Raw genomic sequence first — 23,386 nt, forward strand, 5'->3', positions numbered from 1 at the left:
ATTTAAATGGCTATCAAATAAAAGATGGCTTAGATTTCTGCTGCTTAGCCCCAGATTATAACTAGGAGAAACGGATACAAGTTTCATTGAATCAAATGTAGGCAAAATAACAGAATGAATGTTCTAACAATTAAACTTGTCCAAGAGTGGAATGGGCTACTTTACCAGGTAATTGATTCCTTATCATTGGAATTTTTCCACCAGAAACTGGATAATGAGTTATCAATATTTTTATAAAAAGATTGAACTAGATAATCATTAGGTCTTTTTCAATCTTCAAATTATATGATTTTAATTCACATTTTGCTAAAAAAAAAAAAAGTCCAACCGTAAAAACTTTTAAATATATACATCATTTCCCTCTAGTTTAAATATCTTTGAGGTTTATGATTAGTAGAAGAATCATTGGATTAGAGCATATAAACAGTTTAGTCACTTTAGAGTTATAGTTTCAAATTACTTCCCAAAATTTTGTTGAAACTCTACCAATATCCCATTAATGTACCTGTTCTCTAAAAATATTTCCAACAATTTCTTTTGTTACTTTTTCATCATCTATGGTAGTCTTATAGGTGTGAAATAGAACCTCAGAATTCTTTTAAGTAGCATTTTTGTTTTCAGTATTAATTATTTGGAGCATTTTTATATAGTTGTAGTCAGCTTGAGTTTATTCTTTTGAGAATTGTCTATTCAATTCTTTTTTTGGAGAATTACTGCTGTTCTATATTCTTTTAAAAGATTTTTAAACAATTATTTACCTTCTAATATTAACTATGTTGAATTTGTTAAAAAGTTTTATGATTATATGTGACAAAATACCATTTTACATATTATAATCAAATAATCTCTTGTTTATTTGAGAATTCTCTCCTCCTCTTCCAAAAATATCTTCTTCATGTGGTCTTGCTTTAACCTGATCAATGAAGTCAAATAAAGTATATTCTAAACTGTTATGACCTTTTATATATCATTTACATATCCATTATTGTCTTTTGTGGTTTATGTTGTGAAATGTTTATCTAAACCAATGTTTGCCAAATAATTATCCATTTTTTTCTAGAAGTATTTTATCAAATAGGACAAAATACTTCCTACTGTGTCATTTATGTAAACTGTTTCATTAACCGACATTTAAAAAAAATTACTAGGTAGTTTTGATGATTATTACATTATAGTCTAAAGCCTTGTTTTCCTGATTTCTTCTTCTTCTTCTTCCTTCTTCTTCTTCTTCTTTCTTTTTCTTCTTCTTCTTCTTCTTCTTCTTCTTTCTTTTTCTTCTTCTTCCTTTTTCTTCTTCTTCTTCCTTTTTCTTCTTCTTCTTTTTCTTCCTTCTTCTTCTTCCTTCTTCTTCTTCTTCTTCCTTCTTCTTCTCCTCCTCCTCCTCCTCCTTCTCTTCCTCCTCCTCCTCCTCCTCCTCCTTCTTCTTCTTCTTCTCATGACCTTTTCTTCCTCAATTATTTTGTAATTATTTTATTTCTTCTGGTTCTAAAAAGTAACTCATTGAAAAGTTCATTGTTATGGCATTGAATGTGTAAATTAAATTACATCTTATTTGCTTTGTCTCTGGTCTTTTTGGAATGAACTCTAGTTGTTTCTCCATTACTAATGTTTGTGGGTTTGTGGGGTTTTTTGGGAGGAAGCAGTCATTTGAATTAAATGATTTACCAGAGAGTCAAACAGCTAGTATTTTGTGTGTGTGTGTGTGTGTGTGGTGTGTGTGTGTGTGTGATTTAGAAGGTCTAGTTTTGTTTTTAGTAGGAAATATATGATTTGTTGTTTTTCTAGGTTTCTCCCGTTCCCTCTATATGCTTAATTCACTGATATATTTTGTTGAGTGAGTTGCCCCTGGCCACACAACTAGTAAAAGTCTGAGTCCAGATTTGACATCAGGCCTTCCTGATTCTTGGAGCAGTACTCTTATCCATTGTACCACCTAGGTCCTTTAAACTGCTCTCTCTTCTTCTTTTTTTTAACCTTTTGAAAATAATGCATTTTTCTTTCCTTCAGGCAAGGCTTATGCTCCCGAATTCTATTATGACACCTATAATCCTGTGTGGCAAAACAGACATCGAGTATATTCCTATAGTCTACAGTGGACTCAAATGAATCCTGATGCAGTGGACCGCATTGTTGCTTATCGCTTGGGTATAAGGCAGGTAAGAAAATTAGTTAATATTTATATATAATGTCTATTTTCTTTATTTCCCTTAAAGATTATAATTACTTTTCTATTCATTTTCATATATATCAGAAATGTGTAATGAAATGCTTAGAAATCTATAGAAATAAGTATGTATTTTACAATGGATAGGTTAAAATTTTATCCCTCTGGATTTTATGAAAAACTTAACCTCTACATAAAATAAAAGAATGATATAATATTTGTTGGAAATGAAACTTTCAAATGTGTCACACCTATACAAAATATTTTTATTTCTTATAAAATTAGAAATCTTACAAATTATAATTCCAAAGACTTCAAATTATAAAGAATGGTATTAGAATCCAATTACTGATTCATATATATATATATATAAATATGTTTTTAAAAATATTTCTGTATATGAATCAGTTTTATATATATCACATATATATAAAATTATAAAGATCTTCTATTAGTATACTTATCTACTTGTATTTTTTCCACTAACAAAATCATCCATTTTCCAAAATTTAAGTTTCTTTTTACTTAAGAAATCTCATCCTAAGTTTAACTCTATATTTCCTGCTCGATGATCAAAAATCATACAATCTTTAAGTTGTAGATGGTCTTAAAAGTCAGTGAAAAAATCTCTCTCACAGTAACCTGGATATATATCCACTTTCTCTCTGATTCAACATTCTAATAACAGGACACATAACACTTTTCAAGGGATCCCATTTTATTTTTTCCCCTAGATATAATTGTAAAAAGGTTGCATTTATCCTGAGATATAACATCTATCTCTTGCTCTGGATCAATGGAGATTGCCTACTCCTTTTTTCCAAATGATAACATGTGAATAATTTTTCAAATATCTTTTTTCTTTAGAACTGCAAGATCTAGATCACTTCATCCAATATCCCATATTAGCTGAGACCTAGATAGAAGAAGTCACTTGATTAAATTTTAAAAAGTCTAGCAGAAGTATCTGAATCACCATCTTTTGGCTGCAAATTCAGGATTCTTTTTTAAAGATAGACATCCAATGTACCTTTGCTTTAAGATTGAAATGTAACTAGTTTAGCCATTTAAAAAAAATCAAATTAGTTGATTTTCCCTCAGTTTCTAGGATTCTTTGTCACTGTTATACAAACATTTGATTCCCTATTCTTATAGTTCCATGTGCACATAAAGAAATGATAGTTCATGTGATACACATGTGGTACACAAAAGTACCCGGTCTATGGATTCTCTGTCCATTTGATGGGATTAGATTCAGGGAACCAAAATGATAGGGTTCCTGGTGGTCAGGGAGTTAAATGATGAGGTTAGTGGCAGGTTTGGGGTTCAGGAAACCAAATGAAGAGGTTTGGCTCCCCTAATTCCCCTTGAGATTCAGCTCAAGATAGGGAGTTTTGGAAACCCCTTTCTGGTGTCACAGAGGTCCTTCGTAAAGGAATTTATGAACCCGAAAAGCTAGCCTTTGCTATACATGTATAGAAAGGCTGAATTCCTCAGTGGCAAAGTCCTGACAGGAGAGTAAAGTAGTGGAGGAATCCTGGCAGAGAAGTAAAGTTTCTAGTAGAGCGATTCCAACAGAGAGGTATAAAGTCTCCTTAGGGAAACAGGTGAGGATAAAGAAAGGGTAACACTGAAAGAGAATATCATTCCAGCTGGCAGAGTTTGCTGCTATGTCAGGGAGAGAGATTTCTTGGCATATTAAGTCCTCTCCTAGGAGTGAGTTTAAAATTGGCTCTTTTATAATAGAAGCCTTTGGCTACAAGCTGAGGCCTGTTCTGGATAGGGCTAGTGGGTGGAGTTTGAGCTGGAATTGAATAGGATTAAATTGAATGGGAAGCTTAATAAGTAGTGAGTGTTATCAATGGGGGTGGTGCCAATTTCTCAGGATCTTTTACAGAGGCCAGGATTCAAAGAGAATCTGTTCTTAAAGGAGTTTTAGAGTTTCGGGGCTCCCTTGTGAGTTCTTGTTCTTGCATAGATTCACAAGGACTGAGCAGGATGAGAACTTTAGGCATAATCCATTAAATTATTAGGTGGTTTGAAGTGGAACAATATCCTACCCAATTTCACTTTTATCAACCACTAGGGAATTATGATTAGGAAAGTTTTTAAAATTTGTATACCTAGCCCTAACTATACCTGGCTGAACCAGTTGTTGGACATAAGACCTTCTTAATAATTACAAAGATCAATTAATTGTTAAACATAGAATCACTTTGTCATCTAGAGACTAATAATAAGCCAAATTTTGCAATTCACTTCCTTGATTCATCTATTTAGGGAAATTCCAACAATGGGTTTCAGTATGTTTTCCCATTGGGAGTGTCAGTAATGACTGAGTCAAACATTAAGTGTCTGATTTATAGCACTTTCTTATCTACTTGATGAACATTTCAAAAGAAAGTCAGATTCCCTATTTTCTGATCCTAGCCACCAATTGTTGTATCTTTTTAGTGTATTTACCCCAAAGCAACAGAAGTTTTTAGTCATTGCACATATTCCCTAACTTGGCTAACAAATAGTGTCTGGTGGCTAGCTGGTCAATCTAATGCCATTCTATTAATACTCTCAGTCTGTTCTTTGATGGTTTGGGCCATTTTGTTTTTTAAAATTAATTCTATAGTATAAGATAAATTCCTAATTATTCGCTTAGTACATACAGTTTGGATTTATAGAACTAAAATCTAATGCCTTAAGAAAACCAATTGTGAAAATATTACTCCTGGCAAATTTTTATTTATTGTATAATTCTATAAATTCAAAAGCTATCTTGGAGTATACAGAAATAGGTCAGAATATAGATTATTAGGAAACATGTTTAGTTAGGTAGAGGCAAAAGTGATGCTTTTATCATAAATGTTCATTATACATGGTCCCAATACATTCCTTCCATTTTCAAACACTAGTATAGTTACTAATGATATACTTTAGCATCCAAATGCTCGTGGAGACTTCCCCCAAGTTTGCTGGAGATGAAAAGACAATCAATTGATGAAAGTGCCTATAAAATTTTAATATTTTTAAGGATCTTGATACACTATGTGTGATATCCTGTGGATAAAGACTGAAAATGTGCATCATGTATAAATATGTATATGGGATTGTATGAAAAAGAGTAGGAAGGTACCTAATGTATATGGAGTAAAAGTTTCTTGAGCCATGTCCCTTGCCTTCATGTTTTTGTTTTAGTACTAAAAAGTTGTCTTTGGGGGGAGTGAGTATCCTGAGGCTTAGTGACCAACCAAATAAGTTGTTAAGATAGCAATCTTTGGGATAGCCTCATATTATTTTCATAGACTATTGTAAATTCATGATAAAGTTTGTGATAGTAGATTTGACAATAGCAGGAAACGTGATCAAAATAAGTGAGTATCATGGTGACTGACAAGTCAGAACAATGGCTATCATTTCTGAAGATATCATCAACTCTGGCCATCAAACTGGATCTGGCAGAATCAGCAAGTGTCTCAAGGTCACTTAAAAGTATAAAGAACAAGTTAGGTACTCCTCTTCCTCTCCATCGTTTCTTAGTCTTGTGTCCAGTCTACTAAATGATAATCCATTTTTTTAACTCTGAAATCTATAATGGGTTTCCTGTATCTCCTAATAGGATATTTTTTGGGAGCCATTAATCATCTCCTGATTGACTATATGAAACCTTCACATCTAATTCCAATGAGAACTACAAATAGGTAGATGAGGGAATCAATAGGACCCTCATATTACCTTGTCAAGGTCTTTTACATGGACACAGTAAAGCAGAATTTCTTTTTATTGCCAAGAAAGTGGACAATGATGTTAGTATCTATTCTCACCCGTTTTCCAATTACTATTAAAGAGGTTGAGAATTAAAAAAAAAAAACACTTAATTTGAGCTCAGTTTTAGAGAAAACAGTTGAGTATAGTATCATTTACAATCAACATAAGTTACAATTCCTTCTAGTCCCTCATCTTCAATCTCTTATAAATGTATAGTTAGAGGATGGACTGGGGGAAACTTCTAAATGGACACAGAGAGTTTAAGATAAAGACTGTATTAGGCAATCAATCTAACCATCCCTCCCACTACTTGTTGAAAGTGAGGGTCTTTGAGTTTAACTTTTATCTGTCTTTTCCATTGTTCAATTGTGCCAGATTCCTGAGGGTTCATTGCTGGATAAAAATGATGCAACTTTCTTAGGAGATTCAGAACTATTTAAAACTCAAGAGAGGTGGTTGTAGGACTAAACACACAATTCTGAAAAATCTTTCAGTTTTATCAACAAGGTAGGAGCTACTTTTCAAAAGATATATAGTTAAACATGACCTCTTTTAGAGTTCATTTTTATAATTTCAGGCACCCTATGGACATATATAATCTTTATGATAGGCTTCCGTAATCTGGGTCATAAAAAGGTCTAAGAGCACAATCTGTTTAATTGATTCTTGTAGCTCTTCAAAAATCTGTTGCTTTTTAAATTTTAAGTTTATTTTATTTTATTCTGAACTGAAGAAACAAAACAAGCTATTCCATAATATAGTAGAATAGAAAAAAATGACTGCACATGAAACTGAAAATCTATTACACACAATACATAATAAAGTTATCATGTAATCCCCCCCCCTTTTTTTTCTTCCTTACTGCCCCCACAGCTCCCATTAAACAAAATATGTACTGTGGTTAATTTGGATATTTAGAATAATTCAAATGATTTAGCCACTCCAAGTTGTTCCTAAAACAATATTGCTACTACTGTATATATTGTTTTGCTCATTTCACTGTCCATTATTTTGTCCATCTCTATTCATGTTTTTCTAAGGTCACTGAGTTCATCATTTCTCATAGCACTGTAGTATTCCATCAAAATCATCTATTATTACTTGTTTAGCCATTTTCCAAATGATGGACATCTCTTATTTTCCAGTTCTTTGCCACCCCAAAGAAAGCTGCTATAAATATTTTATAATATATAGATTCTTTTCCTTTTTCCTTAATCATCTTGAGAAAAATATGTAGTAATGGTATTGCTGGGTCAAAGGATATAGACAGTTTAATAACTCTTAAGATATCAAATCAGATTGCCCTCCAAAATGTTTGGATCAATTCAGAGTTCTATCATCAATTAAAGTTCAATTTTTTCACATCACCTCCAACAGTAGTTGTTTTTAATCAATATTAGAAGTATAAAACGGTATTTGAACCTTGTTTTGCTTTGCATTTCTCTAATTAATAATGATTTACAGCATTTTTATAAGACCATAAATTATTTTGATTTCTTCATTGGAAAACTGCCTTTTCATATCCTTTGACCATTTTTTAATTGGAGAATGAAATATGCTTATAGAGTTGATAAAGTTCTTTATATATTTTAGATATGTGACATTAATCTGAAAAATCTGTCTACAAAAAATCCCCTCCACCCAATAACCTTCTGATTTTGGCTACTTATGTTTTATTTGTACAAGCCCCTTTATTAAAAATAAAGTAATTGAAATTATTCATTTTACACTATAGTATATGACAAATATTGGAGGGTATGTGAGAAAATTAAAATGGTAGTGCAATGCTGGTGAAATTATGTACTGCTTCAACCATTCTGGAAAGTAATGTGGAACTCTGCTCAAAGGCCTATAATACGATGCATACTTTTTAAGCAAGCAATACCACTAGTAGGTCTATATCCCAAAGAGATACAAAACAAAAAAAGAAAAAAATATTCATTATATATATGTGTGTGTATGTGTGTGTGTATATATATGTGTGTGTATATATATATATATATACACACACATACATATATATATATGTATTCAGAGTAGCTTTTTTGTGGTGGCAAAGAATTCAAAAATAAGGGACATTCATCAATTGTGGGGAATGGCTGAGCAAGTTGTGTGTTGTATATATGATTGCATTATAATACTATTTTTGTTGTAAGAAATGACAAACAAGGTATTTTCAGGAAAAAAAAAACCCTGAAATATTTACATTAACTGATGCAAAGTAAAATGGTCAAAACTAAAAGAACATCATACATGTTAACATCAATATTTTATGATAATCTACTGTGAAGAATTTAGCTCTTCTCAGCTATACAATGAACCAATACAAGTCTGAAGGACATATGATGAAATCTATGAAAGCTATTGTTATCCATCTCAAGAGAAAAAACTAATGGGGCTTGAATGCATATCAGAGATACTTTTTCTTTTCTTTCTTTTCCTTTCTTTTTTTTTTTTTTTCTGTTTTCTTTCACAGCATAAATTACATGGCATTGTGTTTTGTATGACTACACATATACAACCTATATCAAATTACTTGTCTTCTCAGTGGGCAGGTAGAGGAGGCAAGGAGAGAATCTAGAACTCAAAATTTGAAGGGTAAAAAAAAGAATGTTAAAATATTCTTTACCTCTAATTGGGAAAAATAAAATTTCAAAATGCTTGGATTTGAGGATCCAAAAATGCTGAGTTGCTATGATCATTTTCTACTTCCTTCTATGTTTCTGATCTAGTCAACTGATTAATCATTCTTTTTTAATAAATATCAAAGTATTATCACTTTGAAATTTGTAAGGCACCCTTCCTTCACATTTTTTCCCCACTGCTTCGCTTGATGTTATTAACTTTTTTCTGTTTTAAATAAATTTTGTTATTATTTTTTCTAGCTTTAGAAAATAATTTTTGGTAGTTTGATTGTTAGAGTACTGAACAAATAAGTTAATTTATGTAGACATAATGTTTATTTTATTGGCTCAGTCTGTGAACAATTAACATTTTTTCCAGTTCTTTATGTGTATCTTCATTTGTATAAAAAGCATTTTGTAATTGTCTTAGTTGGTAGACTTTCAAATATGTTATGTTTTCTGCAATTATTTTAAATGAAATTTCTCTTTCTGTCTCTTCCTTCTGGTCTTTATTAATAACATCTAAAATTACTGATATGAGGTTTTTTAAGTTTGCAACTTTGCTAAGGATTTTTTATTCTTTCAATTTGTTTTTAATTGATTTTCTATTCATATCATCTGCAAAAAAATGAAAATTTTATTTTCTCATTGTGTATATTATTTCCTTCATTTTTTTTTTTGGCTACACCTATTTTTTCTACTATAATATTGAATGATACTGATCAAAATGAGCATTTTTCTTCCACTCATGAAATTATTGGGAAGGATTCTATGATGTTATGTTTGCTGATAGTTTTAGACAGATTCTACTTAGCATTATAACAAAGCTTCATTTATTGTAATACTCTTTGGTGTTTTTAATAAGAATGGATTTTTTAAATAGGAATAGGGAATGATTGTTGTATTTTTCAAAAGCTTTTTCTATATCTATTGAAGTGAATCATATGATTTTTCCTTTTCCTTTTTCTTTTTCTTTTATAATTGATATGGTCTATTATCCTTATTATATTATATCTAATTATCCTGTTATTCGTGTTTAAGTCCTACCTGATGATATCTTTGTGATACATTACTCTAAACTCTTTGCTAGTATTTTATTCAAAATTTTTGCTTATTATTCATTAGGGAAATTGGACTATAGCTTTCTTTGTCTTTGTTCTTCCTAGTTTACATTTCAGAATCATATTTGTGTCATTAAAGGAATTTGGTAGGACTTCTTTGTCTTTTTTTCTAAAATATTTCTATGGCATTGGAATTGTTCTTTAAATGTTTGATAGACTTTACTTTTAAATGTCCAGTCTTGGAATTTTTCTTAGGGATATCATCTATGGCTTGTTCAATTTCTTTTTCTTTTTCTAAGATAGAGTTATTTAAATATTCTCTTTTTTTCTCTTAATTTTGGCTATTTGTTTTAGAAATATTTATTCATTTCATTTGAATTGTGAGATTTATTAGCATATAATTGGACAAAATAGCTTTTAATAATTGTTTTAATTTCTCTTGGTGATGAATTCACTTTTTTCATTTTTAATACTACTAATTATTTTCCCTTTTAAAACTCAAATTAACAAATGGTTTGCCTATTTTATTAAATGTTCCCATAAAAGCAGCTCCTAATCTTATTTATTAGTTCAATTTTTCTTTCATTTTTTTCTTAACCTCTCTTTTGATATACACACTATTCATTTTAATGTTTAATTGGCAGTTTTAATTTGATATTTTTCGTGTTTTAATTGCATGCCCAATTTATTTTTCTACTTTTTTTCCATTTTATTGATTCAAACATTTAGAGATATACATTTTCCCCTAACCACTGCTTTAACTGCATCTCACAAATTTTGGAATATCTCATTGTTGTTATTTTCTTTAATGAAATTATTGATTCTTTCTGTGATTTGTTCTTTTACCCAATCATTCTTTAGTATTAAATTATTTAATTTCCAAATAATTTAACCTACATTTCCACAGACCTTTGATTAATGTAAATTTTGTGCATTGTAAAGGGTCTGTTTAATATTTTGTCTTCCTATGAGGTTTTAATGTCCTAATGGCATTGTGCCATGCACAGTTGAGAAAAATTATAATCCTTCTTACTCCCATTAAATTTTCTTCAAAGGCTTATCAAATTTAATTTATATATATAATTAGGTCTATTTTTGCTTTTACTATCCCTGCCTTTTTCACTTTAGCTGAAGCATAACAGATTCTACTCCAGTCCCTTAATTTTATTTTTTTAATTCTGTGTATGTTTTTTTTCTGTTTCAAGTGGCATACACACACATAAACAAATATATACATATATACACATACATATGTACATACATGTATAAATAAAGATGGAAAGTACAATAGAACGAGAGCGAGAGTGAGAGCGAGAGCGAGAGAGAGAAAGAGAGAGAAGGAAGGCTAGGAGGGAGGAAGGGAAAAAGGAAGGGAGAGGGGGAGAGGAAGGAAGGAGACATTTTATGGGTGACTTTATCCCATTCATTCAGTTAAAATTACTAAATTACATTTCCTTTTATGCGGTTTTTTTTTTTCCTAATCTGTTTTCTTTAGCTTAGCCTTCTCTTTCTCTTTTTACCCTTTAGTTGTTCAGTTGTTTTAGCTACATCTGACTTTTTGGGACCACAACTGGCATTTTATTGGTAAAGATACTGGAATGGTTGCTATTTCCTTCTTCAGCTCATTTTATTGATAGGGAAACTGAGGAAAATAGGATTAAATGACTTGCTCAAGTCACACAGCTACTGAATTTCTGAGGCCAGATTGAATCAATAAAATATAGAAAAAGCAGAATAATAGACTGGGCATGCAATTAAAAAAAATTAATGTCTTTTTTATCCCAAATACTTAAGACCAAATACTGCACCACCTAGCTTCACTTCTCAGAAGTGTTTTCCTTCTGACCAGTGCCTCTCTTAACCCCTTCTTTCTTCTATCATCTCATATCCATAAGATTAGCTATTATAATAGGAAAAAATTATGATAAATGTTGGAGAGGATGTAACAAAATTGGGACACTAATGCATTGTTGGTGAAGTCGTGAATTGATCCAGTCATTATGGAGAACAATTTGGATCTCTGTCCAAAGGGCTGTCAAAATGTGATAACTCTATTTTGGGGAGAACTCTTTGATCCAGCAATGCCACTGCTGGATCTGTATCTCAAAAAAATCATAAAAGAAGGGAAAAAAATCATATGTGCAAAAATGTTTGTAGCAGCTCTTTGTGGTGGCAAAAAATTGGAAATTGAGTTGATGCACATCAACTTGGGAATGGCTGAATAAATTTTGGCATATGATTGTAATGGAATACTATTGTTTTATAATAAATGATAAGTAGGCTGATTTCAGAAAAGCCTGGAAAAACTTAAATGAATTAAGACTAAGTAAAGTGAGCAGAACCAGGAGAGCAGTGTACACAATAATAGCAAGTTTGTGCATTGAACAACAATGACAGATTTAACTCTTTGCAAAAATACAGTGATACAAGTGATACAATATGATTCCAATAGACTTAGGAAAGGAAATGCCATTCAGATTCAGGGAAAGAACTTTGGAGTCTGAATACAGAAGACAACTTACTAATTTCACTTTTTCTTTCTTGTGATTTTCCCATTTTGTTTTAATATTTCATTTTCAATATGACTAATAAAGAAATATATTTATAATCAGTGTACATGTATAATCTATAAAAGATTGCTTGCTATAATTTGCTATTATCTCAAATAGAGGGAGAAAAAAATCAACAAAAACGAATGCTGAAAACTCTTTTGTATGTAATTATAAAATTAAAATACTATTGAAAAGTTCAAAAGGGGGAAGGAAGGTTATTAACAGTATCAACTGGAACTATTTAAATAAAATACTAATTGTAAAAAAAAAAAAACTTACCTGTTTTTATCTGGTCATATAATTCTTTTCCCTACTTTTTTCTTCCTTCTTTTTTGACCTTTTTTTTTTTTTTTTTTTTTTTTTTTGCAAGTGTGTCTATATGAAGTTTGTCTGCTCACTAGTTTTGCTTTGCAGACCATAAATTCTGCTCTCATAATTTTCATTTCTGTTTTTTTTGTAACTTTGTTATTTTTTTATTTATTTTAAAGCATTTTATTTTCAAAACATATTCATGGATAATTTTTCAACATGAATACAAATTCCTTCCTTCTCCACAGATCTGAGAGTTAAACTATCCTATGTTCTTTTAATTTGTTTATAATATCACTCTTTAAGTCTAAATCATGAAGCCATTTCAACTTTATCTTGGTAAAGAGTGTTAGGTATGGGTCAATGCCTAGTTTCTTCCATACTAGTTTCCAATATTCCTAACAGTTTTTGTCAAATAATGAATTCTTATCCCAAAAGCTGGGGTCTTTGGGTTTATCAAACATAGAGTGCTGTAGTTATTGACTATTTTGTCCTGTGATTCTAACCTATTCCACTGGTCAACTACTCTATTTCTTAGCCAGTACCAAATGGTTTTGATTATAATATAGTTTTAGGTCTGGCACTATTAGGCCACCTTCAATGGCTTTTTTTTTTCATTAATTCCCTTGAAATTCTTGACTTTTTGTTCTTCCAGATGAATTTGTTATTAATTTTTCTAGGTCTTTAAAATAATTTCTTGGGAAGTTGATTAGTATGGCACTAAATAAATAGATTAATTTAGGCTCTAGTTTGTCCCTATTACATATGATGCTTGCTGATCATTTTAAATAGATGCTACTGATCATTTTCAGGAAAAGTCTATTTGTTCCTATATTCTCTAATGTTTTTAATAGGAATGGGAGTTGAATTTTATCACATGCTTTTTCTGCACCTATTGAGATAATCATATGATTTTTGTTAGTTTGGTAATTGATATAGTTGATTATGTTAATAGTTTTCTGTTAAGAGTTCAAATGTTGGAGTTTGTTCTTCTCAGAGCACAGCCGGTTTAGAGGCTTAGAGCCCTTCGGATGTCTCCAAATCCAAAGGTTCTGTCCTTCAGCCTCTGCCTCTGCTTTCTTCTGCCTCCAACCAAGACAGAGATAGAAGGTCTCTCTTATCTCCTTCTGGGGAGCCCAGCCACCAACTTGCCGCAGAGAGAGGGCTTCTGGCGTAGCTCCACTGAAATCCGTCAAAAGTGTTCTCTGCACCAGAGTCGTTCCTCTCGAGTCCAGCGCGATCAGCCAGCCAAGAGGAAAAAATGTATTCTGCCATAGATCCCTCATCGCTGGCTTTTTATCTGCCTCTTCTGAGAGAATGGGATTATGGGTTTTCTCCCATAGTGCTCTCTGGCCCAATGACTTTAAGGGAGGTGTGAACTCCCTTGAAGTTAGAAAGTGTACTTTGTGAAGCTAGAATACTTGTGGACTCCAATGAGTAAAGGTGTGAACACAAGCCTTGTCTTAATTAGTTCTACTTAGTACCTTGTTTCAGGTTCTGGCCAAAACATCTTCTTGTAAGATTAGATCAACTCTAATTACTTAGCAGTTAGTAAGGATTCCAACATCTCCCCCTTTCTTTTGTTTTAAAACATAGGGGGTTTCTGAGGGGGTACACATAAATCCATCAATATGAGCCAGAACTTTGTAACAGATATACATGGTATACATAAATCCATCAATATGGGAGGCATTATACATAATTTACATAAGCACATAGCAATATAACACAGGCTAGTAGTAATGTAACAAATAACAAGAATCAATCTGAAAATTTACACATGTCCATAAGTCCTAGAAACAGTCCAATAGGATTCCATTGTCTATTAGTTCATGTGCCAGGAATTTAATAATTCTTATGAGCACAATCAGCAACAGAACCACCCGATATTTCCTGGGTCTTCTCCTTTGTTTCAAGGGTCTGCTCCATCTTTCTGCGATGGACAAGGCGAATGCGGCTCGTAGGCACCCATCTGATTCCTTCTCCACCTGTAGAGATGCAAGCAAATCCTCTCCCCCAAGCAGTTAGCCTATCTGGTTCCTTCCATTCACCACTTTCTGGGTCTCTCCACATCACCTGGCGATTATCTAAAGATAGTGGAGCTGCTCGCACTGGACACTGCTCTTCTGGTGGGTTATAAAACCTGTCTGCTGGAACCAGTGCATCTTTATCAAAGATTAAAAAATTAATGGTATAGAGAACTAAATTTAGAAGTTCTCTAGGGTTACCCGTGGCTCCCCCTTTCTTTTGTTTTTGGAGGAGTGTCTTAATGTCTCTGTTTCTTCTTTCTACTATTGCTTGACCTTGAGGATTGAAGGGTATGCCAGTAGTGTGTAAAATCTTATACTGTGCACAAAAGTGTTCAAAATGTTTGGAGGTATATGCCGGTCCATTATCTGTTTTTATTTCTTGTGGCACACCCATAATTGCGAATGCTTGAATGAGGAATTCAGTGACCACTTGGGCTGTCTCTTTTGCTGCTGGTATGGCAAAAGTGAATCCTGAAAAGGTGTCTACTACAACATGGATAAAAGACAGACGACCAAAAGATTTATAATGGGTCACATCCATTTGCCAGATTTCATTGGGTCTCAAACCACGAGGGTTCTTCCCTGGAAGCAGTGTAGGAGCGTGGAAGGGAAGGCAAGCTGTACAGCTTTTTACTATGCTCCTAGCTTCTTCTCTTGTAATCCCAAACTGTAAACGCAAAGCTCGAGCAGCCTGATGGTATTTAGAATGGGATTCCTGGGCCTCCTGAAATAAAGGTGTACTGGCCAACATAGTTAAAAGGCTATCTGCCTTTGAATTTCCATCAAAAATAGGACCTGGAAGTCCACTATGTGAATGGACATGCAGGATATAAATCTTTCCTGGATGCTTTCTCACTTGCTCTTGAAGTTCCTTAAAGAGCTGATATATATTAGAAGCTGCAAATTTTATTTGGGCTGTGGCAATTCTTTGTACCACACCTACTGAATAGGCTGAATCAGATATTATATTTATGTCGCCTGGGTAATAAGTGAGAGGTAGCATGATCGCATATAATTCGTTCTGCTGAGTGGACTGAAAAGGAGTTCTGACTACTCTTTTTACGGTTAGATCATGAGAGTATACAGCACAAATATTTTATTTGGCTGCATCTGTAAAGATGGTTGGTCCTTCAAGAGGAACCTTAGAAACCTTCTCTTCAAAAATCCATTGCCAATTATGCAGTAGTCTAGTTATCTTTAATGGAGATCCATGTGCAAAATTTGGAGCCATGGCCAATAAAATCTGCCACTCTGGGATGGTTTCACAGCATACATTAATTTGTGCATTTGTATAGAAGGTATTTATCTTGTCAGGTCTTGTCCCAGATAATTGTACTGCTTGCTTAATGGCCTTTAATAGAATTCTAGCCACAAGCACTGGGTAAGGCGTAAGGCTTTGTTCTGGTTGTGCTGGGAGGTTCACCCACTCTATCACACTGTCTCCTTGATGAAGGACTGTGGGTGCTTCTTTTGTAGCAAAAACTGATATTTCCAAGGATTTTTGAGTTACTCTCTCAACTACATTGGATAAAGCCAGTTCAACTTCTCTCAAGGTCTCTTGAGCTTCTTTTGTAAGCCGGCGTGGTGAATTTAAAGCAGTGTCTCCCCTTAAAATGTCATATAGGGGTTGCAATTGATTGGTAGTTAAACCTAATACTGGACGCATCCATTAGATATCTCCTATTAATTTTTGGAAATCATTTAAGGTGTTCAACCTCTCTGTTCTTAAAGACAGTTTTTGTAGTGTAAGTGCCTTAGGATATATTTCATATCCTAAATATTGAAAAGGAGCATGCCTTTGAATTTTTTCTGTAGCGATATGAAGTTTGTAGTATCTTAGTGTTTCCATGGTTTTTTGTAGACATGCTTCTAGAATTTGTTCCTCAGGTGCACATCCCAATATATCATCCATATAATGTAATAGCATAACTTTTGGAAATGCTTTTCTTATTGGAGCAAGAGCAGCAGCAACATACATTTGACACATAGTGGGGCTGTTCTTCATTCCCTGTGGCAAAACCGTCCATTCATATCTTTTATAAGGCTCAGCTAAATTGACACTGGGCACCGAAAAGGCAAATCTCTTCATATCCTCCTTATCCAGAGGAATGGAATAGAAACAATCCTTGATGTCTATAACCCAAAGAGGCCATTCTCTAGGAAGCTGAGTAGGAGATGGAAGTCCAGGCTGAAGAGCTCCCATAGTTTCCATCTGTTCGTTCACTTTTCTTAAATCAGTGAGCATCCTCCATTTTCCCGATTTCTTTTTTACAACGAACACTGGTGAATTCCAAGGACTTAGAGAAGGTTGTAAATGCCCTTGTTCAAGCTGCTCCTGTACTATATCTAATAAGGCCTGAATTTTATCGCTACTTAAGGGCCACTGTTCTATCCACACTGGTGTATCAGTTTTCCATTGGATAGGAATAGGTGAAAGTGTTGGCAGGCCTTCAACAGCAGCCCTGCTTAAAAAACCGAAGTACTCATTTTTTAACCCCAATTGTTGTAAAACGTCTCTTCCCCACAGATTGATGGGGATTTTTTCAACTATAAAAGGAGTAAAAACTCCTGTTTTGCCTTCAAAAGTCCATCTCATAGGGGCAGCACTAACTTCAGCTGCTATTGATCCTCCTACTCCAGACATATAGGTATCTTCTTTAATCTTTGGCCAGTGACTGGGCCAACTGGCACCTCTAATAACTGTACGATCCGCACCTGTGTCTACCAATCCTTCCAATGGTAGGCCATTTATATAGATAGTGAGCATAGGTCGGTCAGCCGTTACTGCTGCTGTCCAGTATATTTCTGGTTTTTGTGGTCTGGAGTCAGAACCTGGGTGACTATCACGAGGCTGCTTATTAGGATTCTGTATGAGTAAACCTGATGCTACTATGTCTCCTGGGTGATAAGTCACACATTGTCTACCTGTATTAGTGACTGGGATATTATCTACACATTCCCCAGTTTCCCACATCAGTGTGTGGATGGACACTGTTTTGTACATACAAGGAGGTGAAATGGTCAAGCCTACTGTGCCTGGAGGTAGGGGATCCATAGGCTGGAGAGGAACAGATTTCACCTCTCCAGGGGGTATCTCAGTTGTCCCAGCTGCATACAGCTCTATTCTCCCCAATTGTAATTCCCTTCTGCCATTAGGTTGCTTCCTGGCTGGTTGACTGTGTAATCCCCTTCTCCCATCATATGGCTTTCTGGCTGATTGGTCATGTCTGGGTACTGGACTTCTAGGCACTCTCTGGGTGCACCATTGGCTGCCATCATGCCCCAAGTGTTTTTTGCCTTGGGCCCTGGGGCTGGGCCCCTCATCCCGTTTCCCTGAATCTGTCTGCATTCTGAGGCCCAATGGAAGCCTCTGTTGCATTTTGGACATGGGGTTTAGGGTCTTGTTCTCCCACCTTGTCTTCCCATTCTATCTCTATATCAACATTGAGCTTTCAGATGTCCTACTTTTCCACACTGAAAGCATCTACGAGTCTCTCTGGAAGTCCTTTGCCAAGAGGGATTCTGTCTTCTCATGTTTGGATTTTGGGAAGTCTGCATCATAGCCTGGCTATAAAAGGCACCTGTGCCCACTGTGGCACAGCGTCTTATGAGCTCCTCTAAAGGAGCATCCTTGCGCAGTCCTAGTATAATTCTTCTGCAAACCTCATTAGCATTTTCCTTAGCAAGTTGCCTTATCAAAATGTCTGTTATTGCATTTTCTCCATTTGTTCTTATGATAGCTGTCTGCAAATGTCCCACAAAGTCAGCGAGGGGTTCATTTGGCCCTTGTGTTATTTTTGTGAAGGCCCCCCCCCCCCTTGTCGTCTTTATTGCGAATGCTTTGATAGCATTATCAGCAATTTGCTGATATGCTGCTACAGAATAACTAATTTGTGCTGCGACATCTGCATAAGGATCTGTACCTGTTAGTAGGTCACAGGTGATTGCAGTATGAACTCCACTTTGAATATTTTGTTGGGCTTGTATCCTACAGAGCTCACTATATTCAGAAAGCCACAAGTAGTTCTGTCCAGGTTTTAGGCATATTTTTGCTATCAATTTCCAGTCATTAGGGGTCAAGATTTCAAAAGACAAATTTTGTAATAGCATCTTAACATAAGCTGATGTAGCCCCATAAAGAGTGCAAGCTTTTTTCAGGTCTTTGAGGATTTCTATATCAAAGGGTGAGTATCTTCTACTTTCTTGACCTGAAGAATTAAACTGTTGAATTACAGGAAAAATGTGGTGTTGAAATTCTGATACATTTTTCCCTTCTTCTCTGGCCTTAATTAGTCCCTTTTGCAATCTACTCAAAGGAGCAGCTGGATGCTGGGGAGGGAGGTGCTGGATGCTGGGGGGGAGGTGCTGGATGCTGGGGGGGAGGTGCTGGTGCTGTCACTGCCCCCCCCCACTACCCCTCCTCCCTCCATCCCGGAGGGTGGAGTTGATGAAGGAGAGTCAATTACCTGCTCCTCAGGTGGGGCTGAGGCTGCCTCAGATTCACCCCACCCTTGAGCCTCACTTAAGTCTCCCTGCCCTGTGGGGATATGGCCATTAATCTGTTCTTTGTCTTCCTCCTTTATCTCAGGCTTCCCCCTTTGGCTATCCCGGTATTTTAAGGCCATCTGTATTGTATTGTATAAATAGAAGACTACAATGGAAACTGAACGAGGACCGTTTTCATTGTTATATGCAGAGATCTGTTGACCAACCAATGCCCAGTTTTTTAGAGAGATTTGCTCTTCCTCTAAGAACCAAGGGGAGGTGCATTTTAATGTAGCCAGAAGTCTAGCTGCCTGTTCCCAAGTTACAAGTAGCCCTTGATCTTCTATCAGCTTAAGCAGGCTTTCTATAGCACCACTCCTGGGTGGGTCTGGGGTTGGGGGGGTTGGGGTGGGGGATGGAGAATCTTTACCTAGGATCTGTCCCATTTCAGCCAAAAAAGGTTGTACTCGGACTTCCGGTTAAGATGGCGGAGAGGAGGCTCACAGTTGCATAAGCTCCGCGCTTTCTCTCACTATCCACTTCATTACAAGCCTCTGAATCAATGCTTGACTGAAAAAAACCCACAAATAGTTACCAAGAGAAGCCATCCTTGAGATCCGCCAAGAAAGGTCTGTCTTTACTGGAGGGCTGGGGCGGTTTTAGATCGGGCGCAGGCTGAGGGCAGCGGCAGTGAGAGCACGGGAGCAGACTGGAGAGGGGGTGGGGAGTGATCACAGCCGTCTCTACGGGGAGAGCTTCGCTACAGGTTTGGAACCTGCAGCAAGTCAACAGCCCAGCAGAGAAGCTAAAAACACCGGGGCTGAAGAACACAACCGCAAACAGCTGGAGTCTCTCAGGACCTGGCCGCCCCCCCCCCTTCCCTCCCCTCAGTGACTCAGCACGCTTTGGGATCTCAGAGAGCAGGCGCAGCACAGTCCTGCTAGTGCCTCACTGCTGCCCCCTGCAGTCTGTAGAGGAAGCTCGATAACACACCCAGCCCCCCCCCCCAAAGAAAGACTCCAGTTTTTTCTGTTTTTCTTTGGTAGTTTGTCTCTGATTAATAGACAGAATGAGCAAGAAGCTGAAGAGGACTTTAACCCTTGACAGCTTCTACACAGATAGAGAGCAGACTCTAAATCCTGAGGAGACTAAAAACAGGCAGTCCCCAGGTGATTCCCCAAAGGAGGAGATCGGCTGTTCCTCAGCACAGATGAACCTCATAGAAGTGATTAAAAAGGCTCTCACAAGGGAGCTAGAAGAAAAATGGGAAAAGAGCCTGGAGAAGTCAGTTAAAGAGAGAGTGGATAAAGAAGTAAAATCCTTGAAAAATAGGATTAGTGAACTGGAAACAGAAAACAGCTCTCTAAAAAACAAAATTGGCGAAATGGAAAAAAATTCCACAGAACAAAAGAACTCAACTGGACAATTAGAGAAAGATTTTAAAAAAGTGAGTGAAGAGAATACTTCACTGAAAATCAGAATTGAACAAGTGGAATTGAATGACTCGAGGAGACAAGAAGAATCAGTCAAGCAAATCCAAAAAAATCAAACAATGGAGAAAAATGTGAAATACCTTCTGGGGAAGACAACAGACCTGGAAAACAGATCCAGGAGAGACAATCTGAGAATCATTGGACTCCCAGAAAAACATGATGAAAAAAAGAGCCTGGACACTGTCTTCCAGGAAATTATCAAAGAGAACTGCCCAGAAGTCATAGGAACAGAGGAAAAAATAAACATTGAAAGGATTCATCGATCACCCACTGAAAGGGATCCTAAAATCAAAACACCAAGGAATATAGTGGCCAAATGCCAGAACCCTCAGATGAAAGAAAAAATATTGCAAGCGGCTAGAAAAACCCAATTCAAGTATCAAGGAGCCACAATAAGGATCACCCAGGATCTGGCAGCATCCACATTAAAAGATCGAAGGGCCTGGAATATGATATTCCGAAAGGCTAAGGAACTTGGTATGCAACCAAAAATAACTTACCCAGCGAGAATGAGCATCTTTTTCCAGGGAAGAAGATGGACATTCAATGAAGTAAGCGAATTTCATCTATTTCTGATGAAAAAACCAGAACTTAACAAAAAGTTTGATCTACAAATATAGAACTCAAGAGAAATCTAAAAAGGTAAAGATTAATCTTGGGAACTATATTTTGACTATATAGATGTATAAAGAATACATGTATACCTTGATCTAGAAATTGATGTGGAAAGGACATTGTACCAGAAAAAGGGTAAAGTGGGGGTAGTACATCTCATGAAGAGGCATAGGAAACCTATTATATCTGAGAGAAAGAATGGAGGGGGATGAATATAGTGGGTATCTTACTGCCTTCAGAATTGGCTTTAAGTGAAAAATCTTAAGACATATTCAATCTATGGTGAAACTTCTCCCATCTCATTGAAAAGTGAGAAGGGAAAAGTGGAAAGGGAAGGAATAAGCTAAGCGGAAGGGAATACGGGAACTGGGAGGGAAAGGGGTAAGATAGGGGGAGGAACTCTAAGGTGGGGGGAGGGACACTAAAAAGGGAGGGCTGTGAGAAGCAAGGGGTGCTCACAAGCTTAATACTTGGAAGGGGGGGAAAGGGGAAAGAAGGGAGGAAAGCATAAACCGGGGTTAACAAGATGGCAAGTAATACAGAATTGGTCATTCTAACCATAAACGTGAATGGGGTAAACTCCCCCATAAAGAGGAAGCAGTTAGCAGAATGGATTAAAAGCCAGAATCCTACAATATGTTGTTTACAGGAAACACACCTGAAGCGGGGAGATACATGCAGGTTAAAGGTAAAAGGTTGGAGCAAAATCTACTATGCTTCAGGTGAAGTCAAAAAAGCAGGGGTAGCCATCCTGATCTCAGATCAAGCTAAAGCAAAAATTGACCTAATTAAAAGAGATAAGGAAGGACACTATATCTTGCTAAAGGGTAGCATGGATAATGAAGCACTATCTATATTAAACATATATGCACCAAGTGGGGTAGCATCTAAATTCTTAAAAGAGAAACTAAGAGAGCTGCAAGAAGAAATAGACAGTAAAACTATAATAGTGGGAGATCTTAACCTTGCACTCTCAGAATTAGATAAATCAAACCAGAAAATAAATAAGAAAGAAGTCAAAGAGGTAAACAGAATACTAGAAAAGCTAGATATGATAGATCTCTGGAGAAAATGTAATGGAGACAGAAAGGAATACACTTTCTTTTCAGCAGTTCATGGAACCTATACAAAAATCGACCATATATTAGGACATAAAAACCTCAAACTCAAATGTAGTAAGGCAGAAATAGTAAATGCATCCTTTTCAGACCACGATGCAATGAAAATTACATTCAACAAAAAAGCAGGGGGAAGTAGACCAAAAAATAATTGGAAACTAAATAATCTCATACTAAAGAATGATTGGGTAAAACAGCAAATCATAGACATAATTAATAACTTCACCCAAGAAAACGATAATAATGAGACATCATACCAAAATGTATGGGATGCAGCCAAAGCGGTAATAAGGGGAAATTTCATATCTCTAGAGGCCTATTTGTATAAAATAGAGAAAGAGAAGGTCAATGAATTGGGTTTGCAATTAAAAATGCTAGAAAAGGAACAAATTAAAAACCCCCAGTCAAACACTAAACTTGAAATTCTAAAAGTAAAAGGTGAGATCAATAAAATTGAAAGTAAAAAAACTATTGAATTGATTAATAAAACTAAGAGTTGGTTCTATGAAAAAACCAACAAAATAGACAAACCCTTAGTAAATCTGATTAAAAAAAGGAAAGAGGAAAATCAAATTGTTAGTCTTAAAAATGAAAAGGGAGAACTCACCACTAACGAAGAGGAAATTAGAGCAATAATTAGGAGTTACTTTGCCCAACTTTATGCCAATAAATTCGACAACTTAAATGAAATAGAAAAATACCTCCAAAAATACAGCTTGCCCAAACTAACAGAGGAAGAAGTAAATATCCTAAACAGTCCCATCTCAGAAAAAGAAATAGAACAAACTATCAATCAACTCCCTAAGAAAAAATCCCCAGGACCAGATGGATTTACATGTGAATTCTACCAAACATTTAAAGAACAATTAACTCCAATGTTATATAAACTATTTGAAAAAATAGGGATTGAAGGAGTCCTACCAAACTCCTTTTATGACACAGATATGGTACTGATACCTAAACCAGGTAGGCTGAAAACAGAGAAAGAAAATTATAGACCAATCTCCCTAATGAATATTGATGCTAAAATCTTAAATAAAATATTAGCAAAAAGACTACAGAAAATTGTCACCAGGATAATACACTATGACCAAGTAGGATTTATACCAGGAATGCAGGGCTGGTTCAATATTAGGAAAACTATTAGCATAATTGACTATATCAATAACCAAACAA

At 35.3% G+C, this 23,386-nt stretch overlaps 1 protein-coding gene across 1 annotated transcript in view; it reads left to right on the forward strand.

Moving 5' to 3' along the window:
• The window catches only part of MDGA2 (MAM domain containing glycosylphosphatidylinositol anchor 2), an 816,139-nt gene that overhangs the window by 489,030 nt on the left and 303,723 nt on the right, over positions 1-23,386 (forward strand). Inside the window, exon 10 of the mRNA XM_051978002.1 lies at positions 2,008-2,156. Within this exon, the coding sequence (XP_051833962.1) occupies positions 2,008-2,156 (149 nt within the window). The remainder of the gene's footprint in view (positions 1-2,007; positions 2,157-23,386) is intronic.

This window comes from Antechinus flavipes, chromosome 2, assembly GCF_016432865.1.
Source record: "Antechinus flavipes isolate AdamAnt ecotype Samford, QLD, Australia chromosome 2, AdamAnt_v2, whole genome shotgun sequence".
NCBI classification, from domain to species: Eukaryota; Metazoa; Chordata; class Mammalia; order Dasyuromorphia; family Dasyuridae; genus Antechinus; species Antechinus flavipes.